This window comes from Ictidomys tridecemlineatus, chromosome 1 (assembly GCF_052094955.1).
Source record: "Ictidomys tridecemlineatus isolate mIctTri1 chromosome 1, mIctTri1.hap1, whole genome shotgun sequence".
Taxonomy (NCBI): Eukaryota; Metazoa; Chordata; class Mammalia; order Rodentia; family Sciuridae; genus Ictidomys; species Ictidomys tridecemlineatus.
In genome coordinates, this window is record NC_135477.1 from 213,760,845 (window position 1) to 213,782,335 (window position 21,491).

At 34.7% G+C, this 21,491-nt stretch overlaps 1 protein-coding gene across 1 annotated transcript in view; it reads right to left on the reverse strand.

Moving 5' to 3' along the window:
• Rnf180 (ring finger protein 180) overlaps positions 1-21,491 on the reverse strand; it is a 206,816-nt gene that overhangs the window by 40,759 nt on the left and 144,566 nt on the right. Inside the window, 1 exon segment of the mRNA XM_078015963.1 lies at positions 18,002-18,227. Within this exon segment, the coding sequence (XP_077872089.1) occupies positions 18,002-18,227 (226 nt within the window).

Below are 21,491 nucleotides of genomic sequence, written 5' to 3' on the forward strand. Positions count from 1 at the left end.
TGTTTATAGCAGTTCAACTCACAATAGCTAAGTTATGGAACCAACCAAGGAACCCTCCAACAGTTGAATAGATAAACAAAATGTGATACACACACACACACACACACACACACAGTGGAATATTACTCAGTCATGAAAAGGAACGACTCTATGACTTTTGCTGGTAAATATATGGATATGGAAACTTTAATGCTAAGAGTGATACACTGGTAGACCGAAAATAAAGGTCAAATGTTTTCTCTGATATGTGGATGATAATAGAAAACAAGGTGGGGATGGAGGGGAAGAATAGATGTTCAGTGGATTAGACAAAGGTGAATGAATGGAAGGGAGTGGGGATAGGAATAGGAAAGATAGTAAATGAATAAGACAGAACTTTTATCCAAGATTGTGATCTAGAGGGAGACAGAACTCCTTGTCACTTGGGATTCAAACAGAGAAAATACTGTTTCTCTACAAAGTAGCAGTCATTGCCAACTGACCCCGTTGTTTACCCCCCATTCGTATGCAGCAATCCTCTGCTGTCTACCAGCATATCACCTGCTTTTTTGAGCATAGATTGCTTGCTGACTGTCGCCTATTATTTGCCATTTGCCCACTCACCTGCCTATTGCTGGCCCATTGCCTGTAGCCTGACCTTCACCCGAGGATCGCCTGCCGTTAGCCTGCAGACTGACCACAGACCTCCAGTGGATTGTCTGCTGCCCACTGTCTCATACTGCCTAGAAGTCCATAGTCACAGTGCTCACAGATGCAGGTTTGGTTACACTCGGCTTCAACCATCTTGGGACACCTGCCAGGGCCTGCAAGTTGGCTGCTGCCACTGCCACTATTTCAGGGCACAGCCGCCTCAATCTGGGGACACCAGCCAGGGTCTGGAGATATATTGTCAAGGTACCTGCTGGTCTGGTTGCACCTGAGGTCTTTCTTCTGGGTGTACTAGTAGCTGCTATCTGGCTACTTCTTTGCAGGGTCTCTCTTTTGTGTGAGCATATCCATGGTGGTCTCTCTGCAAGTTAAAATGGCATTGAGATCTTCTGACTACAGCAAGACAGATCCTGGGGAATCTGAAGCCCAGGTCCACCAGATTGCAGCTGGGTTTGTGTGGGCCAGTCTGGGTCTAGAAAGTCTGTGGAACATGAGAGATTACAGACAGTTCCCTAAGGGGAGCACAGGTTGGAGAAACTAGAAAACCAGAGTCTCTCCAGCACAGTGAGTCCTGAAATGTATGGGGAAGGAGGGACCAACTACAATGGGTGGGAACACTGGAAGAGGATGTGACAACATATTGCTATCATCTTGCCCACCCAAATAGTTTTTTTACCCAGTGGACTGGTGCTACCATTAAACTTCAGACAAACCAACCTATCCAAAAAGGGAAGCAGAGAAAAAATTTGAAAGCCAACAGAAGCTATTGTTCAATTTTCCATTGAGACTTTCCTTTTTTAAAAATTTTCCCCTCTCTCTCACATATCTACCATCTTTGAATCCAAATATTTTTCATGCATCAATTTATTAAGAATGGGATGTCTGAATAGTATATTACAGTTTTGTTGTATATCCTTATATTTTTACTTTTTAAAAAAATATGTATATATATTTTCTCTAACCTGTCTCCCTGGATTGTCTTTCTCACTTCTCTCATACTAACAGCCAACCTCTATTAATTCCTCCCTCGCTTTTAGTACATTTTTACCTCTATCTTTTCTCCTTCTCCCTCAGAAACATATTAAATCATATTAAACTACTTTTGTTACCTTATTGTTCATCATTAGAAACAGCAAACCCTTTTATCAAACTTACTGTTTATATTGTAGACAATAATTGAACATATCATTTCTGTTTATTGTGAGAAAACTGTTAGATGCCTTAATAGGAGCTATTTTGGCTAAAGGAGTATATTGTGTGCATTTGGTGCTGTTAATATTGGTCTCCCCCTTAAAGGTGAGGTAATGGAAGCCTTCAGGGATATTGTGAGTCTACAGGATAGAAACTGTACTGCCTTACATCTATATTGCTAATGGGAAGACACACAAACACAAAAAATCAAGGGAACACAGTATCTCAAATAAACCAAGATGTTCCAACAATAGAATCTGTAGACAACACAGTAGAAAAAATGTCAGAGAAGGAGTTTAGAAGATACAGAGCTAGACTGATCTTTGAAATAAAGGATGATACAGGAGAGAATAAAGGAAGTGAAATATTACCTCAATAAAGAGGGAGAGATTATAAAAAGAAATCAAGCAGAAATTTTCTAAATGAAGATAAAACTAAACCAAATTAAAACTTCAGTGGGAAGTACCAGCAACACACTAGACCACTTAGAAGAAAAGAACCTCAGGCAATGAAGACAAAATATATAATCTTGAAAATAAAGGCAACTGCACAGAGAAGATGGTAAGAAACCATGAAGAGAACTTCTAAGAAATATGGGATAACATGAAAAGACCAAATTAAATATTTATCAGAATAGACGAAGGCATGGAGATACAAATCAAAGGAATGCACAATCTTTTCAATGACATAATATCAGAAAATTTCCCAAATCTAAAGAATGAAATGGAAAATCAAATGCAAGAGGCGTACAGTAGGACCCCAAATGTACAAAATTACAGCAGACCCACAAAACACATTATAATGAGAATGAATGACAGAATAAGGATAGAATTTTAAAGGCTGTGAGAGAAAAAAATCAAATTACATATAGGGGGAAATCAATTTGGATTTTAGCTGATTTCTCAACCCAGACCCTCAATGCCAGCAGGTCCTGGAATAACATATATGAAGCTCTAAAAGAGAACAGATGCCAACTGAGCATTTTATATCCAGAAATATTAAGATTTATATTTGAAGATGAAATAAAATCTTTCCATGATAAACAAAAGTTAAAAGAATTCACAATTAGAAAACCTGCACTACAGAACCTTCTCACCAAAATATTCCACAAGAAGGAAATGAGGAAAAAAAATACAGTGAAAACTGCCAAAGAGAGGAGCTGTATTAAAGGAATGGTCAATCAAAGGAAAAACTAAGTCAAATTAAAATCCAAAAATAAACCAAAATAACTGGGAATACAAATAAAGTCTCAATAATAACCATGAATGTTAATGGCCTAAACTTATTAATCAAAAGACACAGACTGGCAGATTGGATTTTTTAAAAAGACCTAACAAGGGGAGGGGAGGGGAGGGGAGGGGGGATAGTAGAGAATAGGACTGACAGCAGAATACATCAGACACTAGAAAGGCAATATGTCAATCAATGGAAGGGTAACTGATGTGATACAGCAATCTGTATACGGGGTAAAGTTGGGAGTTCATAACCCGCTTGAATCAAACTGTGAAATATGATGTATTAAGAACTGTGTAATGTTTTGAACGACCAACAATAAAAAAAAAAGACCTAACAATATGCTGTCTTTGAGAGACTCACCTCCTAGGAAAAGACATCCGCAGACTGAAGGTGATGGGTTGGGGAAAATCTTATTCACTCACATGGACTATGTAAACAACTAGGGGTTTCCATTTTCATATAAGACAAAGTGGACTTCAAACCAAATTTAGTCAGAAGGGATAAAGAAGGACATTTTGTACTGCTTAAGGGAATCATACATCAAGAGGATATAACAATCATAAATATTTATGCCCCCAATAATGGAGCATCTATGTACATCAAACAAACCCTTCTCAATTTCACGAATCAAACAGACCACAACACAATAATAATAATAATGGAAGACTTTAACACACTGCTCTTACTACTGGATAGATCTTCCATACAAAAACTAAACAAAGAAACAACAGAACTAAATAACACAATCAACGATATAAACTGAACAGACATATATAGAGCATTTCCACCATATATAGAGTATTTCATCAAGCAAATACTCCTTCTTCCTACTGGAAGCCTTGGCATTCTTCATAGAACTAGAAACAGCAATGATGAAATTCATTTGGAAAAATAAGACCCACAGTAGCCATAGCAATCCCTAGAAAGAAGAGTCAAGCAGGAGGCACCAAAATACCAGACCTTAAGCTATACTGTAGAGCAATAATAACAAAAATGGAATGTTATTGGCACCACAATAGACATGCAGACAAATGGTACAAAATAAAAGACATAGAAACAAACCCATATAAATAGTTATCTAATACTAGACAAAGGCACCAAGAAAATACATAGGAGAAAAGATAGCCTATGCAACAAATGGTGCTGAGAAATGTGGAAATCCATATGTAGCAAAATGAAATTAAACCTCTATCTCTCACCCTGCACAAAAGTCAACTCAAAATGGATCAAAGAATTGGTAACTAGACCAGAGACCCCACACCTAATAGAAGTAAAAGTAGGCCCCAATCTTCATCATGTAGGCTTAAGACCTGACTTCCTTAACAAGACTCTCAAAGCACAAGAAATAAAATTAAGAATCAATACTTGGGACGGATTCAAACTAAAAAGCTTCTTCTCAGCATGGGAAACAATCAATAATGTGAAGAAAGAGCTTACAGAATGGGAAAAAAATCTTTACCACACGCAACTCAGGTAGAGTATTAATCTCCAGGATATAGAAAGAACTCAAAAAACTTAACACCACCCTCCCCTAAAAAAAAAAAAAAAACCTCAAATAACCCAATCAATAAATGGGCTAAGGAACTGAACAGAAACTTCATAGAAGATATACAATAGATTAATAAACATATGGAAAAATGTTCATTATCTCTAGAAATTAGAGAAACATCAAAACTAGTCTAAATTTCATCCCACTCCAGTCAGAATGGAAATCATAAAGAATATAAGCAATAATAAGTGTTGGCAAGGATGTGGGAAAAAAGTTATCCTCATACATCGCTGTTGGGACAGCAAATTGGTCCAACCACTTTGGAAATCAGTAAGGAGATTCCTCAGAAAACTTGAAATGGAACCAGCATTTGACATAGCTGTCCCACTCCTCAATTTATACCCAAAGGACTTAAAATCAGCATTCTACAACGATACAACCACATCAATGTTTTTAGCCAACCATTTCACAATAGCTAAACTATGGAACCAACACAGATACCATTCAACATTAAATGGATAAAGAAAATGTAGTAAAAAATATACAATGGAATATTACACAGCCTTAAAAATGAAATTGTGGCATTTGTAGATAAGTGGATGGAACTAGAGAACATCATGCTAAGTGAAATAAGCCAATCCCCCAAAATCCAAATGTCAAATATTTTCTCTGATAAGCGGATGCTGATCCATAGTGGAAGAGGTAGGGTAGGTAAGAATGAAGGAACTTTGGATTGTGCAGAAGGGAATGAGGAGAGGGGAGGGTCTGGGGGATGGGAAGGACAGTGGAATGAGAGAGACATTATTACACTATATATGTATTATTATACTTCTGGTGTGAGTCTGTAACATGTACAGTCAGAATAATGAGAAGTTGTGCTCCATTTGTGTACAATGTACCAAATGCATTCTACTATCATCTATAACTAGCACAGATTTTTAAAAAAATAGAAAAGAGACCAGTATAATAGAAGGGGATCATCAGGGAGTGGGAGGAGAGGAAAAGGGAAGATACTGGGGAATGAAATTGTTCAAATTATACTATTTTATTGTGTGCATATATAAATATGTGATAACAAGTCCAACTGTTAGGTATAGTTATAATGCACCAATAAAAAGGGAAAAAAACAGAAAAAAGTAAGACACAACTTTTCTATGTTCATATATGTATACATCACCAATGAAACGCCACATCATGTATAACATCAAAAATGGGTCCTAATTAGAATAAGTTATAATCCATGTACATATAATATGTCAAAATACACTGTCCTGTCATCTATATCTAAAAAAGGAAATAAAATTAAATTTAAAAAGATATTTTAATAGTCTATACTCATTATATAAGATGAGGTTGTTATGGTTACTATATTTTTATTTAATCCTGGATATTTGTAGAAGTTAAATCATTTCAGGTTGGATAATCTCATTTTAATTTCTACAGTAACACACAGCTGTTTTATGCAAGCCTACTCTGCTCACTGCCCACAAATAAGCCCTATGTTCAAAATGTTCAAGTACTCATGAGTGCCATTCACACTAATGAAAAGAATGAAAGGAGATACAAAATGATTTATAGCACATTCATTTACAACCATAATGATCTTACAGGACTCACACTGAAGTATTGATGACTATAATTTGGGTAATGTTTTGAGAAATCAAAACCCCCATGATATAAGTTGTATTGTGTTAACAATTCACTATTGGGAAAACTGACTTATAAATTAGACCATTGTGGGAATCAATAAAGGTTTCATGTGAGAATATAAACCAAGGTGAAAGTTCTTTCCCTTCCTTTGTCCCCTCTGCCTCCTTTTTGTTCTTTTGCTTCTTCTCCTCCTGGGAATCTTGTAGTAAGGTCCTAAAATAACAGGAGAATGCTGCAATAACAGGAGAATGCAATTGTGTAACTTTCTCTTATAGTGAAAACTTATTTGGAAATGCAATCAAATTCTAGTACAATAGTTCAACAAGACATTACAAAAATTATCAAATACCTACATTTATGTAAGTGACACAAACTTTTTGTAGGGAGTAAATAAGTAAAAGCAACAATGATGCCTATGATGTTGTGTTTCCTGCTTCAAAGAATTATACAATGTGTTTTTAAGTTATTTAGTAAACCCACATATTAAAACACCAAAGCTGAGAAAGTTTTAAAAAATCTTTATAATACATAAAAAAATTATGATCAGAGAAAGTATTAAAACTTGTGAGATGGGAATAGTACCTTTATACATACCTGTATGCCCGTAACATAATCTTATGAGATTGACAATTTTGGGTGATTTATTTACTTTGTTTGATATGAATAAATGACTGTTAAAAAAGATAGGATCTGAAGTTCTTATCCTACCATTGCTGGGCCAATTAAGATCCAGATTCTAATGCTTTTCATGGAATTTTTTTAAACCAATTTTCTTCCCTGTCTTCTGCAAATATTTATTTTGTACCTGCCATATACCTGGCACTTTGCTAATCTACCTAGGATCACAGAGATGAATTAAATGTAACTCCTATGTGTAAGGCATTATATTACAGTGGTGATTTCAAAATACCTGGCTATGCACCTAAGCTACTTGTTAAAAAGAAAAATTCTATGATTTTACCCAAAATTGAAGTAGAAGTGCTGTGCTTGTGATATAGGAATCTGTGCTTTCTAATGAGCTCCTTAAGTCATTCTGATGCATAGCTATATTTGACAGCCTCTGATGAAATGATCTTAATCCCCTTTCTGTTCTAAAATTATCTGAATTTATTTAAATATTTTAAGCCTTATCTTGTTCTTGTATAAAACTGTAATAACCTTACCCAAGGGTGTTTTTCTTTCTATGGATTGTGTTGCTCCATTTCAGTGTCATTTGAGCTTGGAAATGTAAGTTTTAGCAATCAATTAAATATTCAAAAACTACATTTCCTAAAATAGTTCGAAGAAACACTAAGAAAAATCCGGAAGCAGTGTAAAAGGTGATTCAAAACATCTGTATCCTCTTCTCAGCAAAAGTTACTATTAGGAAGTCAATGAAGCTTATTATATATGTGATAACTTATTAGATATAATCAATATTTAATATTGTTGAGTATGCTAGAAAAAGATAAAAAAGTGAATATCCTGGGAAGCTCTTAAGTTTATTCAAATGATAATACTTTGTTAAATTTGGTGGCAGTAGCAGTAGAAATAACAATATCTTTGTGTGATGCTATCATCAAAAAAGTACATGATTGTCAGGATAAAAGAATTCTAGTTTTCTTGACATGGCCGAATACAAAAGTCAATAGAATCATAATACAAATTATTACATGGTGTAATTCCATAAACTTTTATGGTATTATATCTAACAATAATGAAGGCATGACTACATATGTATTATGATAATTTTGAAATAGATTGTACCAATAAAGTTTACCACATTGATTTCAGCTCTTCATTTAAATGTTAACTATTTTTAAACCAATATATCTAATAAAAAGACAATCTTAAAATTAAATGATTAAGTGCACTGATAATGTTTTTTCAGGGTGACTTATGAGCCTTATTCAGAAGGGGAATATGCTAAAATTATTATAAATATAGGCACAAGTCATTTAAGTGGACCCAATAGTATTATGTTCTAATTTAAGAGGCTAGAGGTGTGTGTTCAGTCATCTCATTCATATTATTAAATGTCTTGTTTACCCAATTTAAATTATTTTCATTATTATAAAATCTTTTTTTCACAATTCCTTTCTTGGTTCTATGTTGTTTGATACATAATTTTTCACTTTTTTTTCCAGAAAGACGAAGTATAAAAATATGATCTGATCCCAAAGGAAATTTGTAACATTATAACAATATTAATAACAACAAGGTTAATTCTCCAAGAGATCTTAATTATAAATTTAGAAGGGATCCTTAGCATGAGTGTGTATCCAACTCTCCCACATTTCAACAGATGCTGTGTATGCAGTTCATAGGCATTATTTGGTTCTAGAAAATAATGAGTAGTAAAGGGCACTTGGGTACCATAAAAGAAATGCCGAAGTCTGGCTTGGCACAAATCAGGAGCCACTTGTCAAAAAGAAACTAACTTTATTTTTAGAACTACAAACGCCAAACAAAACAGCTCCAGGGAAAAACCCTCAGAGCCCAACTGCCACCACCGGCTTCCACAAGCCTCTCTCTCCCACACCAGCCTCTCAACCTCCCACAATCCTCCTCCTCTTGAGGCCGATTGGCTGGGTTGCGTGGGCAGAGCCAAAGAAATCACCCAATGAGCAGCTCCGTGGAGGAGCCAATCAGCTAGATGTTGCTGGGGCCGCTGTGAGCCAATCATCAGCTGGCAGTCTGAAGGGCAGGGAAACAGCCCAATGAACATCACCACAGAGGAGCCAATCAGCTAGATGTTGCTGGGGCAGTCTGAAGCTTGCTGGCAGCTGGAAGTTTGCTGGGGCCCCTTTGGCTGTGGCTCTCAACATCTAGCTGAAGAGCTGAAATCAATGTGGTAAACTTTATTGGTACAATCTATTTCAAAATTATCATAATACATATGTAGTCATGCCTTCATTATTGTTAGATATAATACCATAAAAGTTTATGGAATTATACCATGTAATAATTTGTATTATGATTCATTACTCAAGAGTAACTGGTCATCCCAATGTGAGAGGGATGATAAGGCCAAAAGGAATTCTATCAAGCTAAGCCAAACTTAACTATAACTTTTATTAAGCTCTTAATATCACACAGACAAAACACTAAGTATCTTTTATGTTTGTAATATTTGTTATTATTTTGTTTGTAAAGTTACAATATAGATAGGAATATATTAGTGTCTCCTCAAAAGGTGATCATTGCATCCATCCTTGGCTTCAAAGAACCCATGATTTTGTCTTCTGAGGTGGAAAGAAACAGGACCTCATTCTTCCTTCTCATTGTTATTCTCAATGCTGCTGTTTGGTTTAGTTATTTTTTAAAGTAGTCAAAGTAAAACTCTCCAATGCTTAAAAAAGCAAAGACTGAAAAATGAAACATCAAAATGTGTAATAGAGCTTAGAAAACAAAAATAAAACCTAAAACAACCTGTAGTATAAGCTACACAGCATTCTGAGCTGGGAGGATCTCTTGAACTCAGAAGACTGAGGTCAGTTTCAATAACAATGATATGTTCTATCCATCTATCTCCCAGACAATAAAACTGTCTCCCCAGGGACAGTTTTAATGTCTGGGTTTTTTCTTTTGTTTGTTTGTTTGTTTTGTTCTGTTTTTTTTTTCTACAGACTAATCTCCATATATGAGTCAGTTTTTCAGACACTGCTCTGCAAAACACTAGTTACATATGAAATGATTTTGGATAAAACTGAATTAATATATTTAAAATTTTCATAGCTAACTCTTTATGTTAAAGTATATAAGTAAATAAAGTAGAAGCAAATCAATAAATTCACAAGCATATTGCTAAGCATGCAGCCAAAATAAGTACTCAAGAAAAAATATTATGTTGATATAAAAAAAGTCCTTAAGAAAAAATATTCACATGGTATGTGGGTACAGTAAAATTTGTAAAAAGAGGTACAAAAATGACAGTTGTTTAAAGAATACTTTTAAATATTGTCCTTATTTTTCAATTTCCTTTTATAATAAAAATATAAAAATAATATGTTTCCATATATTAAAGTTTGAGAAGGGCTACACTAGAAGACATCATGACATGGTCAAGATATATTGCCTGATAAGAAATTAGTACGGCTTTTGGAGATAGAAATTATTCTGTATAAGATGAACAGAAAAATGAAAGAGTAGAGGTATGGATGGAAGTACAAAATGACATTACGATAAGAATTAACATATCAGGCTTATTGGTACAGAATAAGAGAAAATGTGAAATGGTCTTAACTAGTGGGAATATAGACAATAGGCCAAGATGAATTACAGATGATCATGGTAGATAAAAAGAGGAAGTGTGATTTCTGTAGATAAGCTGTATATCCTGGCAAAAGTCTCACAGGACATTAGAAAGTCATCTGGAACATAGGATGATTCTTCATTGTGTGGGACTAGCCCAAATACTACAAAATATCTGTCATCCCTGCCTGGTTGACAAAATGTCAGTAGCATTTTCCAGTTATTGTGATAGTCAAAACACCCTGATGAAAAAAAAATCACAGGCCTATTCAATGCTTAAAAATTCCAGCTTAGCTTAAATATAATATTCTTAGTTTGTTTGGCATTTTAACAGACAAGGTAGAAAATTAGCTATTTCCTTTTCCTTTTACCAATAGAGTCCCTCAGTACATCTCCTCATCAGCACATCCCAGGAGTGATGAAGCTGCAGGGTAGGGACAAAGACAAAATAGAAATGAAGGTTGAAGAGAGGAAAATAATGGAACAAGGATGGGAATCTTCCTTACTAAGGTTTGGGTGCATTATGAAAGAGAAGGGGATGAAAGCATAATTTCACAATAAGTATATATGTTGTTTGGACCCTATGGATCCTCCAGCGTGAGCACCTGAGTCACTTTCATCTTTTATGTAACTATGGGCTGAGGTGCCTCCACATGGACTTTGAGTCTGTTAGTAGGCATGCTGGCAAAAGGATTCCCAGAATAAGTCCACAATGAAAGAAGTAATATGTATGGCATGAAGGCTACAAAAAGTCAATTTAAGAAAAAATGTCTTATGTCCCAAGATGATTGTGATTTCCTTGGCTGAGGGATTCCTCCTTTCTCCTTTGTATGACCCCACTCCTCAAAATGCTTGTTTAAATCATGGCTTGTTTATGTGTTGCCAGCCTTTGAGGCTCACTCCACCCTAGGAAGACTCTTCTTCATGGTTTCTTTCCCTGATTATCTTTTAAAGTTCTAATTTATTTACTGTTTTTCTTTTTGCTACTAGAGTTATAGCGGTATCAACCTCTCCTTAATTGTTCAACACTTAAGAAATCTATTGTTTTCAACAACATACTTTGGTATGAACCTCTCCATAGTCAGTTCTGTTACAACTGCAGAGCTCTCTGTTCTTTTTGTCTGACCTGGCTCTATCTCCAGGCAGAACTTCTGCACTACTTTATTGGTGCTGGGCACAGGGAAAGTGGTTAGTTTCTTTAAGCATGAGAACACTATTCTATAAGAGAGACATGAACAGGAATGGTAGTTCCTGATGTTTTGGGGGTTGGCTTGATTCTCCTTGCTTGAAACCTCTACCTGTAAGCAAATTTGGGTGAAGGAGAGTAGGACTCAGTATAGTCAGACTGCTGTGCCTAAAACAGCACTTCCACCCTGTAAGTGGAGGATAGGTGGAGCAGGGAGCACCAGTCCTGTCTGCTGAGCATATCTGTAATAGATCTTCTACAATATGAAGCTAGAAGGATGAAATATGTCAGTGGTTTGTTTCTCCTAGGGTGAAACTGGAGTCCTAGACCTAGAGATTGGTGATTGAATGGAGGGAATCCCATCTTTCCGATACACCCAACTAGAACAGAGTTTCTGTTACATTGAATTGGCAGTAAGGGGTTTGAAAGCTATTCCTGTCTCAAATGCTCCAGGCTATTTGTACCTACAAAGTGGCAGCTTTTGGTAGATATTTTTGAATAAATCCTTTTTCATTTGCTCTATCTATGTTCTTAGGTTACTCTCTAGACACTGATTTTTTTTTTTTTAAAAAAAAACACTTTTAACAGCTAAATGGGTTATGTTGGTGGGGGTTGGGTTACACTGACTTCTCATACCACCATCCCAGAATCTACTGTGGTTTTCTTGTTTTATCAACTTTAAATTTTACGGACTTCCTTCTAAGAAGATTGAAATTCTTTTAAACATCATCTTCCCTTCATTTCTGTCAAATTTTTGTGAATTATATCATCACTTTTAGTATTTTTATGATTGTTATATAACTAGCATGCTTTTATCAGTTAAGTTGCTCCTAGTTGAAACAGAAAGTTTGCCCAAACTGCATCAGTAAGTAAATTTAATATTTTATGTAACAGAAGATTCACAGCTAGGTGAATCCCAGCTAGCTTGGATTCCAGACTTGTCTGACTCGGTTTTTCAACAATGCTACCAAGATTCCATGTTCATGTCTTTCCTCACTTCTGCCATCAAAAACAAAGCCTTCATACAAAGGCAGTTCCCCACTTGATCATAAGATATCATTCAGCAAACCTATTATCTCTTATGCATTTTTTGTCCATGTCCAAAGAATGGCTTTTCCATTAAGTATCTTAAACATAAAAACAAACGTTTTCCTCATCTCATTGGCCCAAATAATGCACATCCCATTTGTGTATCAATTACTAGCAAAGAGGACAGATTACTAAGAAGTAGAATGCGATGTGACATAAGGAGCCACCTGATTGATTTTGGAAGAGATACTCAAAAAGTTAAGAAGAAACAAGGAAGTTATGGATACAAATTAGCAAACAACAGTGCCTACTACAAATCTGATTCTTTTTTCTATGAACTTTCAAGAATATATCTTGACCTCCATTTAAAAAACATATTCATGCCTCTATCCTTTCCTCTACATACTTTATCCCACTTCAACTTCTCTACTTATAATAGTGTTAAGTACTTTATAGGGATAAATTTAAGCAAGATTGCATATCTAGTGACTATTATAGATCAGGCTTAAATAATTATTTTGATAAAGAACACTCTGTGGAATAAATCTGTAATTAATTTCATTGTTATTTCTATCCATTGAGTTACTATAGTAGAATTATGTTACAATGGACCTCTTATTCATTGTAAAAATCTTGAGTTCCTATCAAGAATGACAATAACCTTTGATAATAACTATGCCCTGGTTTATACACAAATGGTAGTTGAGATTATTTATTCACTGAGTAAACAACTCTTAAGTTCAGTAAGGTGATGGTTAACAGAAGAATCTAAGACTGGAAGACTAAATTTCCCCAAATATCAAAAAAAGCAGCCAAAATCAAGCATTTACTATATGAAACAAGAAATATGTAGGCATAAAGCTGATAATAAATGTACACTGTCTGTAGAAAGAAAATTACAGAACTTTATTGAGAACTAATCAATATAATTAAAATATCCACTGTCAATTATCCTCTTAAAATTAAGATTAATTCATTTGTGAGTTATTAAAATATAAATGCTACAATAATTATGAGTGCAATGATGGTATAGGACAAGAGAGAAAGATAAATGGAAAGAACAGTTGCCAAGTAACACACACAATTTATTCATACTTAATATTGCTTTCTAAAAGACAATTCAATCTGCATAGAAAGAATAGACTATTTAATAGATGTGGCTAGGATATATGCTTAAATGGGGGAAAAAGTACTTTATTCTTTAATTTTTTTTAGTTGTAGATGGATACAATACCTTTATTTTTTATGTGCTGCTGAGGACTGAACTCAGTGCTTCACACATACTAAGCAAGGGCTCTACCTCTGAACTACAGCCCCTCAAAAAGTACTTGATTCTTAAGCAAATTATACACCACAACAAATAGACTAGAGATAAATGTGAGGTATTGAGAACAAATATAACTAGAGGTAAAGAGAATGTTTATAAAATTCTGTTTGAAACTGTAAATAATAAAGACAAAGATCACTACATGAGACTACATAAAAAGATAGAAGTTCTGCACAGTCATGCCGTACCTGAAACAAAATTAAAATGCAAATGGCAAAAAGGGAAAATTATTTTCCATATATAACAAAAGTTGGCACCAAAAATTTAAAAATTCTCATAGTCAGGTATGTGGAAAGGAAAACTGGGATGGCCAGTACTACTACTACAGAGACAACAAGCCCTCATGTACTGCTGCTTACAATAATTCAGGAGTATAATTTTTATAACAAATAGCCTTAAAAAAACATAGGTTTTACCTATAATTTCCAGTTCTTAAAATTCATCCCAAGGAAATACTCTGTGATATATTCAAATATTTATCCATTAATATCAATAAGTAAATCCATAAATAAGAAATAAAAACATGAATATGTTTTTTAAATGGAGGTCAAGATATATTCTTGAAAGTTCATAGAAAAAAGAATCATATTTGTAGTAGGCACTGTTGTTTGCTAATTTGTATCCATAACTTCCTTATTTCTTCTTAACTTTTTGAGTATCTCTTCCAAAATCAATCATAAATGAAACAAATGAAGCAAATTAAAGATCACAGGTATAATGTCTGATTTTTTGGAAACAACAAAAAGCTTTAACCACATGTACATAAAATGTTCTGGAAGGCAATTCATAAATGTTGTCTTTATAAATAGTAGAAATATTGGGGATCTTGAGCTTATAATTTATTTACAAAATTTAAAAAGTTAATTTTACCAAAAAAATTAAACCATATTTTTTGGCTACTACCAATATTGTTTCCCTAATTTACATGAAGATATGTCCTTTACTTTTATCAAAGAATATCATAAGAAATAATGTCAGACAACTTGATTGCATTTGCTCCAAGAATGTTTTTGAGGATATTGCTACTCCACTTCTCAATATGCCCTAGATAATAAATTAAATAAAAATTCTGAAAGTAAAGCAGCAGGAAAAGGAACTTGAGGAACTAGTATGTTTCTTTTAATGGAAGCATGAAAATCAATTAATTATATACCTGCTTTTATTTTTCCTTAAGTAGTCTGAACTTTTTAGATTAATTAATTATTTTATCTTAATTAGGTATATATGACAGCAGAATGTATTTTGATTCATTGTACACAATTACAGCACAACTTTTCATTTCTCTGGTTGTACATGATGTAGTGTCACACCATTGGTGCAGTCATTCATGTATGTAGGGTAGTGATGTCCATCTCATTCCACCACTTTCCTGCCCCTATGCACCCTCCTTCCCCTTGCCCAATCAAAGTTCCCCCATTTTCCCCATCCCCTTGCCCAGGCATGGATCAGTATCCATTTATCAGAGAGAACATCTGGCCTTTGGTTTTTTGGGATTGGATTACTTCGCTTAACATGACATTCTTCAGATCCATACATTTACCTGCAAATACCAAGATTTTATTCTCTTTTAATGCTGAGTAATATTCCATTGTGTATATATACCACAGTTTCTTTATCCATTCATATACTGAAGGGCATTACAGTTCAGCTATTATGAATTGTGCTGCTATGATCATTGAGGTAGCTGCATTACTACAAGTATGCTAATTTTAAGTCCTTTGGGTATAGACCAAGGAATGGGATAGCTAGGTCAAATGGTGGTTCCATTCCAAGTTTTCTAAGGAATCTCCATACTGCTTTCTAGGTTGGTTGTTCCAATTTGCAGTCCCACCAGCAATGTATGAGTATGCCTTTTTCCCCTGCATCTTTGCCAACATTTATTTATGTCCGTATTTTTTTGGAATTATATAATGATGTATTTTTTAAATTAATTTTTAAAATTTATATGTGACCATTGTCTGTATTCTTGATAACTGCCATTCTTGCTGGCATGAGATGAAATCTTAGAGGTAGTCTGAACACTGTAAACCAAATACTTCATCTAATTATAGTTAGATGTAGGGCCACATGGCTTGTGTATCTGCCCTCCTATCCTCACTTTGTCTTTATATTCCATTCCTATTCATGATTCCTTTGTCCTGCTATTTCAATGAATGTATTTTATAAATCATCTCAAATTCTTCTTCTGAGTACAGTATAAATAATTAAGTAGCATATTCCTGTTAACATTGTTATCAGTCTTTTTTTTTTAAAGAGAGAGTGAGAGAGGAGAGAGAGAGAGAATTTTTTAATATTTATTTTTTAGTTCTCGGTGGACACAACATCTTTGTTGGTATGTGGTGCTGAGGATCGAACCCGGGCCGCACGCATGCCAGGCGAACGCGCTACCGCTTGAGCCACATCCCCAGCCCTGTTATCAGTCTTTAAATGACAGTACACAGCCAAACATAGTCTTCACTGGAAATGGCTGTAAGTATTTCCAATGTAATTTATTTTAGAAGTACTATTTTGAAAATAAAAGAGAATATGAAATTGTTGTTTCAATAAGTAAACCAAGAAAAACTTTAGCCATTACTATTTTAAGACCTAAAGAGAAAAATATTTATGATCCCTGCCAGTGTTAAACAAGATCCTAGAAGGGAGACACAAGCTTGTTTCAACAGGGACACTAAGTCTAAACACCACCTAGCTGCTTCCAATCAAAACAATCTTTTAGTAAATGAATGCTATTTTTTATAGCTGACCTGAAATAACACTGAGAAAGAGCTACAACTGGTGTTTCTCTTTTGTTCAACCCAAAGCACCCTGCTAGGGACCTGGTATTAGAAAAGAAACTTTAAAATTCCAGCCACAGGCCAGAGAAGAGGAATTTCTAGTAAACTTCTGCTTTTTCATGGAAGTGTTTGTTTCCTTTTTCCACCTCCCTCACGTGGCCTTCCCCCAAAAAAGAGGAGTAAATGATGAAACCCTGGTGTCCTGATCACACTGCTCTAACTGGGTAGAATCACTGTAGTTGGCCTATTATTTTGTCTCTAGAGCTGCCTAAAGTTGGTACACTGATTTTATGCAGCCTCTACATGCACAGGCAGATCAGGGATGGGCTCCTTTAATTTCCCTTCAAGGTTTGATTACTAAGCCTCTAAAGCAGGTTTTTAAACTTTCATGCAGCTGTTGGCTTAGGATACCCAAAGCTTAACTTTAATAATCTGATTCTCCTATAGGTGGGTCCTGGGATTTCCTTCAGGCAAGAAAAAATGTACCATCTATTTTCTTTAGTTTTACTATTCATGAAGTAATACTTTGATACTCATTAGGCTCCTTTATGGCTGAAGTAAGAATCTGGAGATAGAAACTTTACCCCTAATATTTAGCACACAGTGGTGTATTCTATCATTTTACCATCATTCTTTATGTTCCATAGTCATTAGTTTTCTCTCTCCATTAATATGTTTGAAATACTGTGTTATATTCCAACTTCAAATGATAATTAGGTAAACAAATCCTTGTTACAATATTTCTCTTATTAAGAAGAAAGACCTTAACATTAGGAATGCTGAGAAGATTTGGAGTCTGGGCTAAAGTCTTAATAATTATCCGCAGATATTTACAGATTTATTCTCTGTGACTCCAGAGGAAATAAAAAGGGCCACAGAATCAATAGTAGCAGAAGGTAGATTTGAGGAATAAATAATCAATGGTTTTGTTCAAATGGAATTTCTTTAACAATGGAGAAGTTCTTATTTTAAAGACCCAATAACAACTAGTTAAGATGTTTTAGAAAGAATCTGAGTGTACAGTCAGGGGATTACAGATGATCTATTCTCATCTGATTCTCACACTGTTCTGTGAGTTGGGTAAGTACTGTTTTATGACCTGGACTGGAACAAATGCACATTATTTGCACTTTATATGATTTTCAATATTTTTTTAGAATTCACAAAATGCTTTAGAAGAAGAACAAAAAGGTAGTCAGAAGAACTAGTAATCATGTTAATGGAATAAGAAGAGTTACCTGTCTGGAAAAACACTCTTGAAATAATTGTCCGACACAATGGGCAGGGAGTGTTTGCAGGATTGTCTTTGGCTAGAGTCCGTAAACAGGGCTCACAGAAGATATGGTGGCAAGGGTAACACATGTAAGGGTTGAAGTACACATCCAGACACACTGCACAGATGTAGCTGTCCTTTTCTTCTGCATATTCATTGTCATCATCTGTACTCATCTCATTATTCAAAGTCTGCAAAAAATAAGAAAAAATTTTTTCTGAGTTCAGTTTAAGATTGGTTTCCTTGAGAGAGACTAGCTTTACTTTTTGTTAGAATATTTATAAGAAGCATAAAATAGGGGCTGGGGTTGTAGCTCAGTGGTAGAGTGCTTTCCTAGCACATATGAGGCAACTGGTTCAACCCTCAGCCCCACATAAAAATAAGCAAATAAAATACAGGTATTGTGTCCATCTACAACTAAATATATCTAAAAGAAGCATAAAACATCTGTTTTTGTGACATATTCAAAGTGATAAGAATGCTACCTTCCAAGGTGAGAAGAAACTGAAAAAAAGAAGCCTAATTATTCTCGAGAATTTTTACATAATGCTAAAATATACCTAAACACATTAGGTATATATTTGTATCTCTGCTTAACCATTTAAGTAAGTGTTAGCGATATCAGTCTCAGGAATACAGAGTTTCTCTCTATCCACTTCTACCATGTAAAGAAGATGGTTTTCACAAGGTCACAGGGCCTTAATATGAGCATCCACCCATGATGGAAAGTGAGGATAGGAGGATACCTTACTTCATTCTCATACAGTGCATAGAGAATTTTCTATTCTATCCTTTGCATCTTCTTGTAACTCAAAGCCAAGAAAGAGCTAAAGCTGAAGGAATGTCAAGAAGTAGACATGGCAAGTGATTAGGGATTAGTAGCTAGGAAATATGATGAACCCCTCTACTCTCCCAAATGAAATAGTTAAGAGGCAGCTCAGAGATTAGTAGCACAAGGTCTGGTAGCAAAATTCCTCTTACTTAACCTCAAAACTTCCACATCTGTGAAACTGTTGTGAGAATTAAATAAGGCAACAGACTTACAGAATTTAGCACAATGTCTGGCACATAGTATATATCTAATGAACGTTAACCACAGCCATTTTCCTCCCACTCTCCTCTAACCCTTCTCCCCTTTCACCAAAAGTTCTGCAGTTTTGTTGAAGTATTAAGAACATTTTCCTCAAATTCACCCAACCTCAGTCCATTGACGCATAACAGAAGTGTTATGGTTTAGATATGAGGTGCCCCCCAAAAGCTCATCTGTGAAACAATGCAAGAAAATTCAGAGGTGAAATGATTGGGTTTTGAGAACCAAAACCTAATCATTGTGTTAATCAACTTAAATGGATTAACTGGGTAGTAATTGCAGGAAGGTAGGGTGTGGCTGGAGGGAGTAGATCATTGGGGGAATGCCTTGGGGTATCTACTTTATCCAAGGTAAGTGGAGGCTTTCCTCTGTCACGCTTTTCTGTCACGCTTTTCTGTCATGTCTGGGCCCAGAATCACGGAGTTGGCCATCTATGGATTAAGACCTCTGAAACTTGAAGGCCTCTGAAACTAAATCTTAAACTTTTCCTCCTCTAATAGTTCTTGTTATGTCTATTGGTCACAACAGAAAAAAAAAGTTGAATAAAACAAGGACTTAAGAAATATTTATAAGTTACATGAAATATAAAGGTTATGTAAATGAGGCCAAAAAACCCCCTTGAGAATACAGAAAATCTTTCTGCTATGGTTTCAATGTTTGTCTCATCCAAAATTTATACTGAAACATAAATTCCCATTGAAACAGTATTAAGAGATGAGGTTTTTAGGAGTCAATTAAGTCATGAGTACAGAACCCTCACAGTGGGATTAGCAATCTACATAAGGGCCAAAGGGAACAGTATTCATCTTTGCTTTTCTACACTTCTGCCACATGAGTACACAGTTTTCATCCCTTTCAAGGAAGTGACATTCAAGGTGCCATCTTTGGAGAAAAGACTGGGTCCTCACCAGACACTGACCTTGACAGGACCTTGATCTTAGACTTTGCAGCTTTTCAGAATGTAAAAAAATAATTTTCTGTTCTTAAAAATTACCTAGTCTGTGAACGGGGGTGGTGACTCAGTGGTACAGCACTTGCCTAGCATATGTGAGGCACTGGGTTCGATTCTCAGCACCACATATAAATAAATAAAATAAAGATCCATTGACAACTAAATTTTTTTTTAAATTACCTAGTCTTGTGATGTTTGTGTTATAGTAACAAATATCTTAGCCATTGTGCTGTTATAATACAACTGGATAAATTATTATTTGATTTATCCCCATGGTTTTGTTCCCCCACAGATTTCCTATATGTTATCTGTTGGTATTTTCTTTTATGAAGGATACATTTGGGTTGTTAGTCATTAATTTTTTTTAGTCAATTCATTTTTAATTGGATTGTCTGATTTTTCTTATACACCTACAGGCATTTTTACTTAATTTATTTTTTGTTGTTACTGATTACATGTGTAGTATTTTTTTTTCTTCTCACTGGTTTGCTTTTTCACTCTTTTCCTGGTGTCTTTTGATGAAACAAAACTTCATCTTTATTTTAAAGTAATCTATTTAATGTCATTTTTTCCTTCATAGTTACTATTTGTTGTGTTATATTAAAGAATTATTAAATTTTTAAGTACTAAGATAGCATTATGTTGCATTTCATAACATTTCATGACCCTATAATATACCTAAAATTGACTTTTATGTATGGTGTGCCTTATGGATAAATTTCACTTTTCTTCTTTGTATAGTTATTAATTGACCTAGCCTATTTATTGCAAAGACTTTCCTTTCCTGTACTTCTTTATAGTGTCACTTTGTCAGTAAGAGGCCAAATATGCCTGGGTTTGCTTTCGAGATTTTTATCCTGTTCCATTAGTTTACTGTCTTTTCTATGTCATAATCATAAACTCTTAAAGCTTTATAGTAAGACTCACTCTTCGGTTGAAGAGGTCCTTTCATCTTATTGTTATTTCTGACCTTTTCATGAGTATACAAAACTTACAATTATCTTGTACTTTTTTTAAAAGTTCATATTTTTATTGGAACTATGTTGAGTCTACAAATAAACTTATGAAGTATTAGAAATCTTGTATAATACAAAGTATATGAGCCTGGTATATTTTCCCATTTATTAAAAAAATATTAAAAATGTTATCCTGGTTGAAGTCTACCTCTATTTAACTCAATATTTTCTCTCTGCCTTTAGTACTTTTTTTTAGCTAGTCTATTTCTACTAGTATACATGATTTCATGTTCTAATATCTTTCACACCAAAACAAAACCAAAAAACCCCCTTCAGCTCATGTTATATTCCTTTGCTCCTTTCCATGGCAAAACTTCACAAGTCTTAATTATACATAATTTATGTTTCTTCATTTCCTATTCCTCCATTCTTCAACTTATTCTAATCTGTTTCTTTG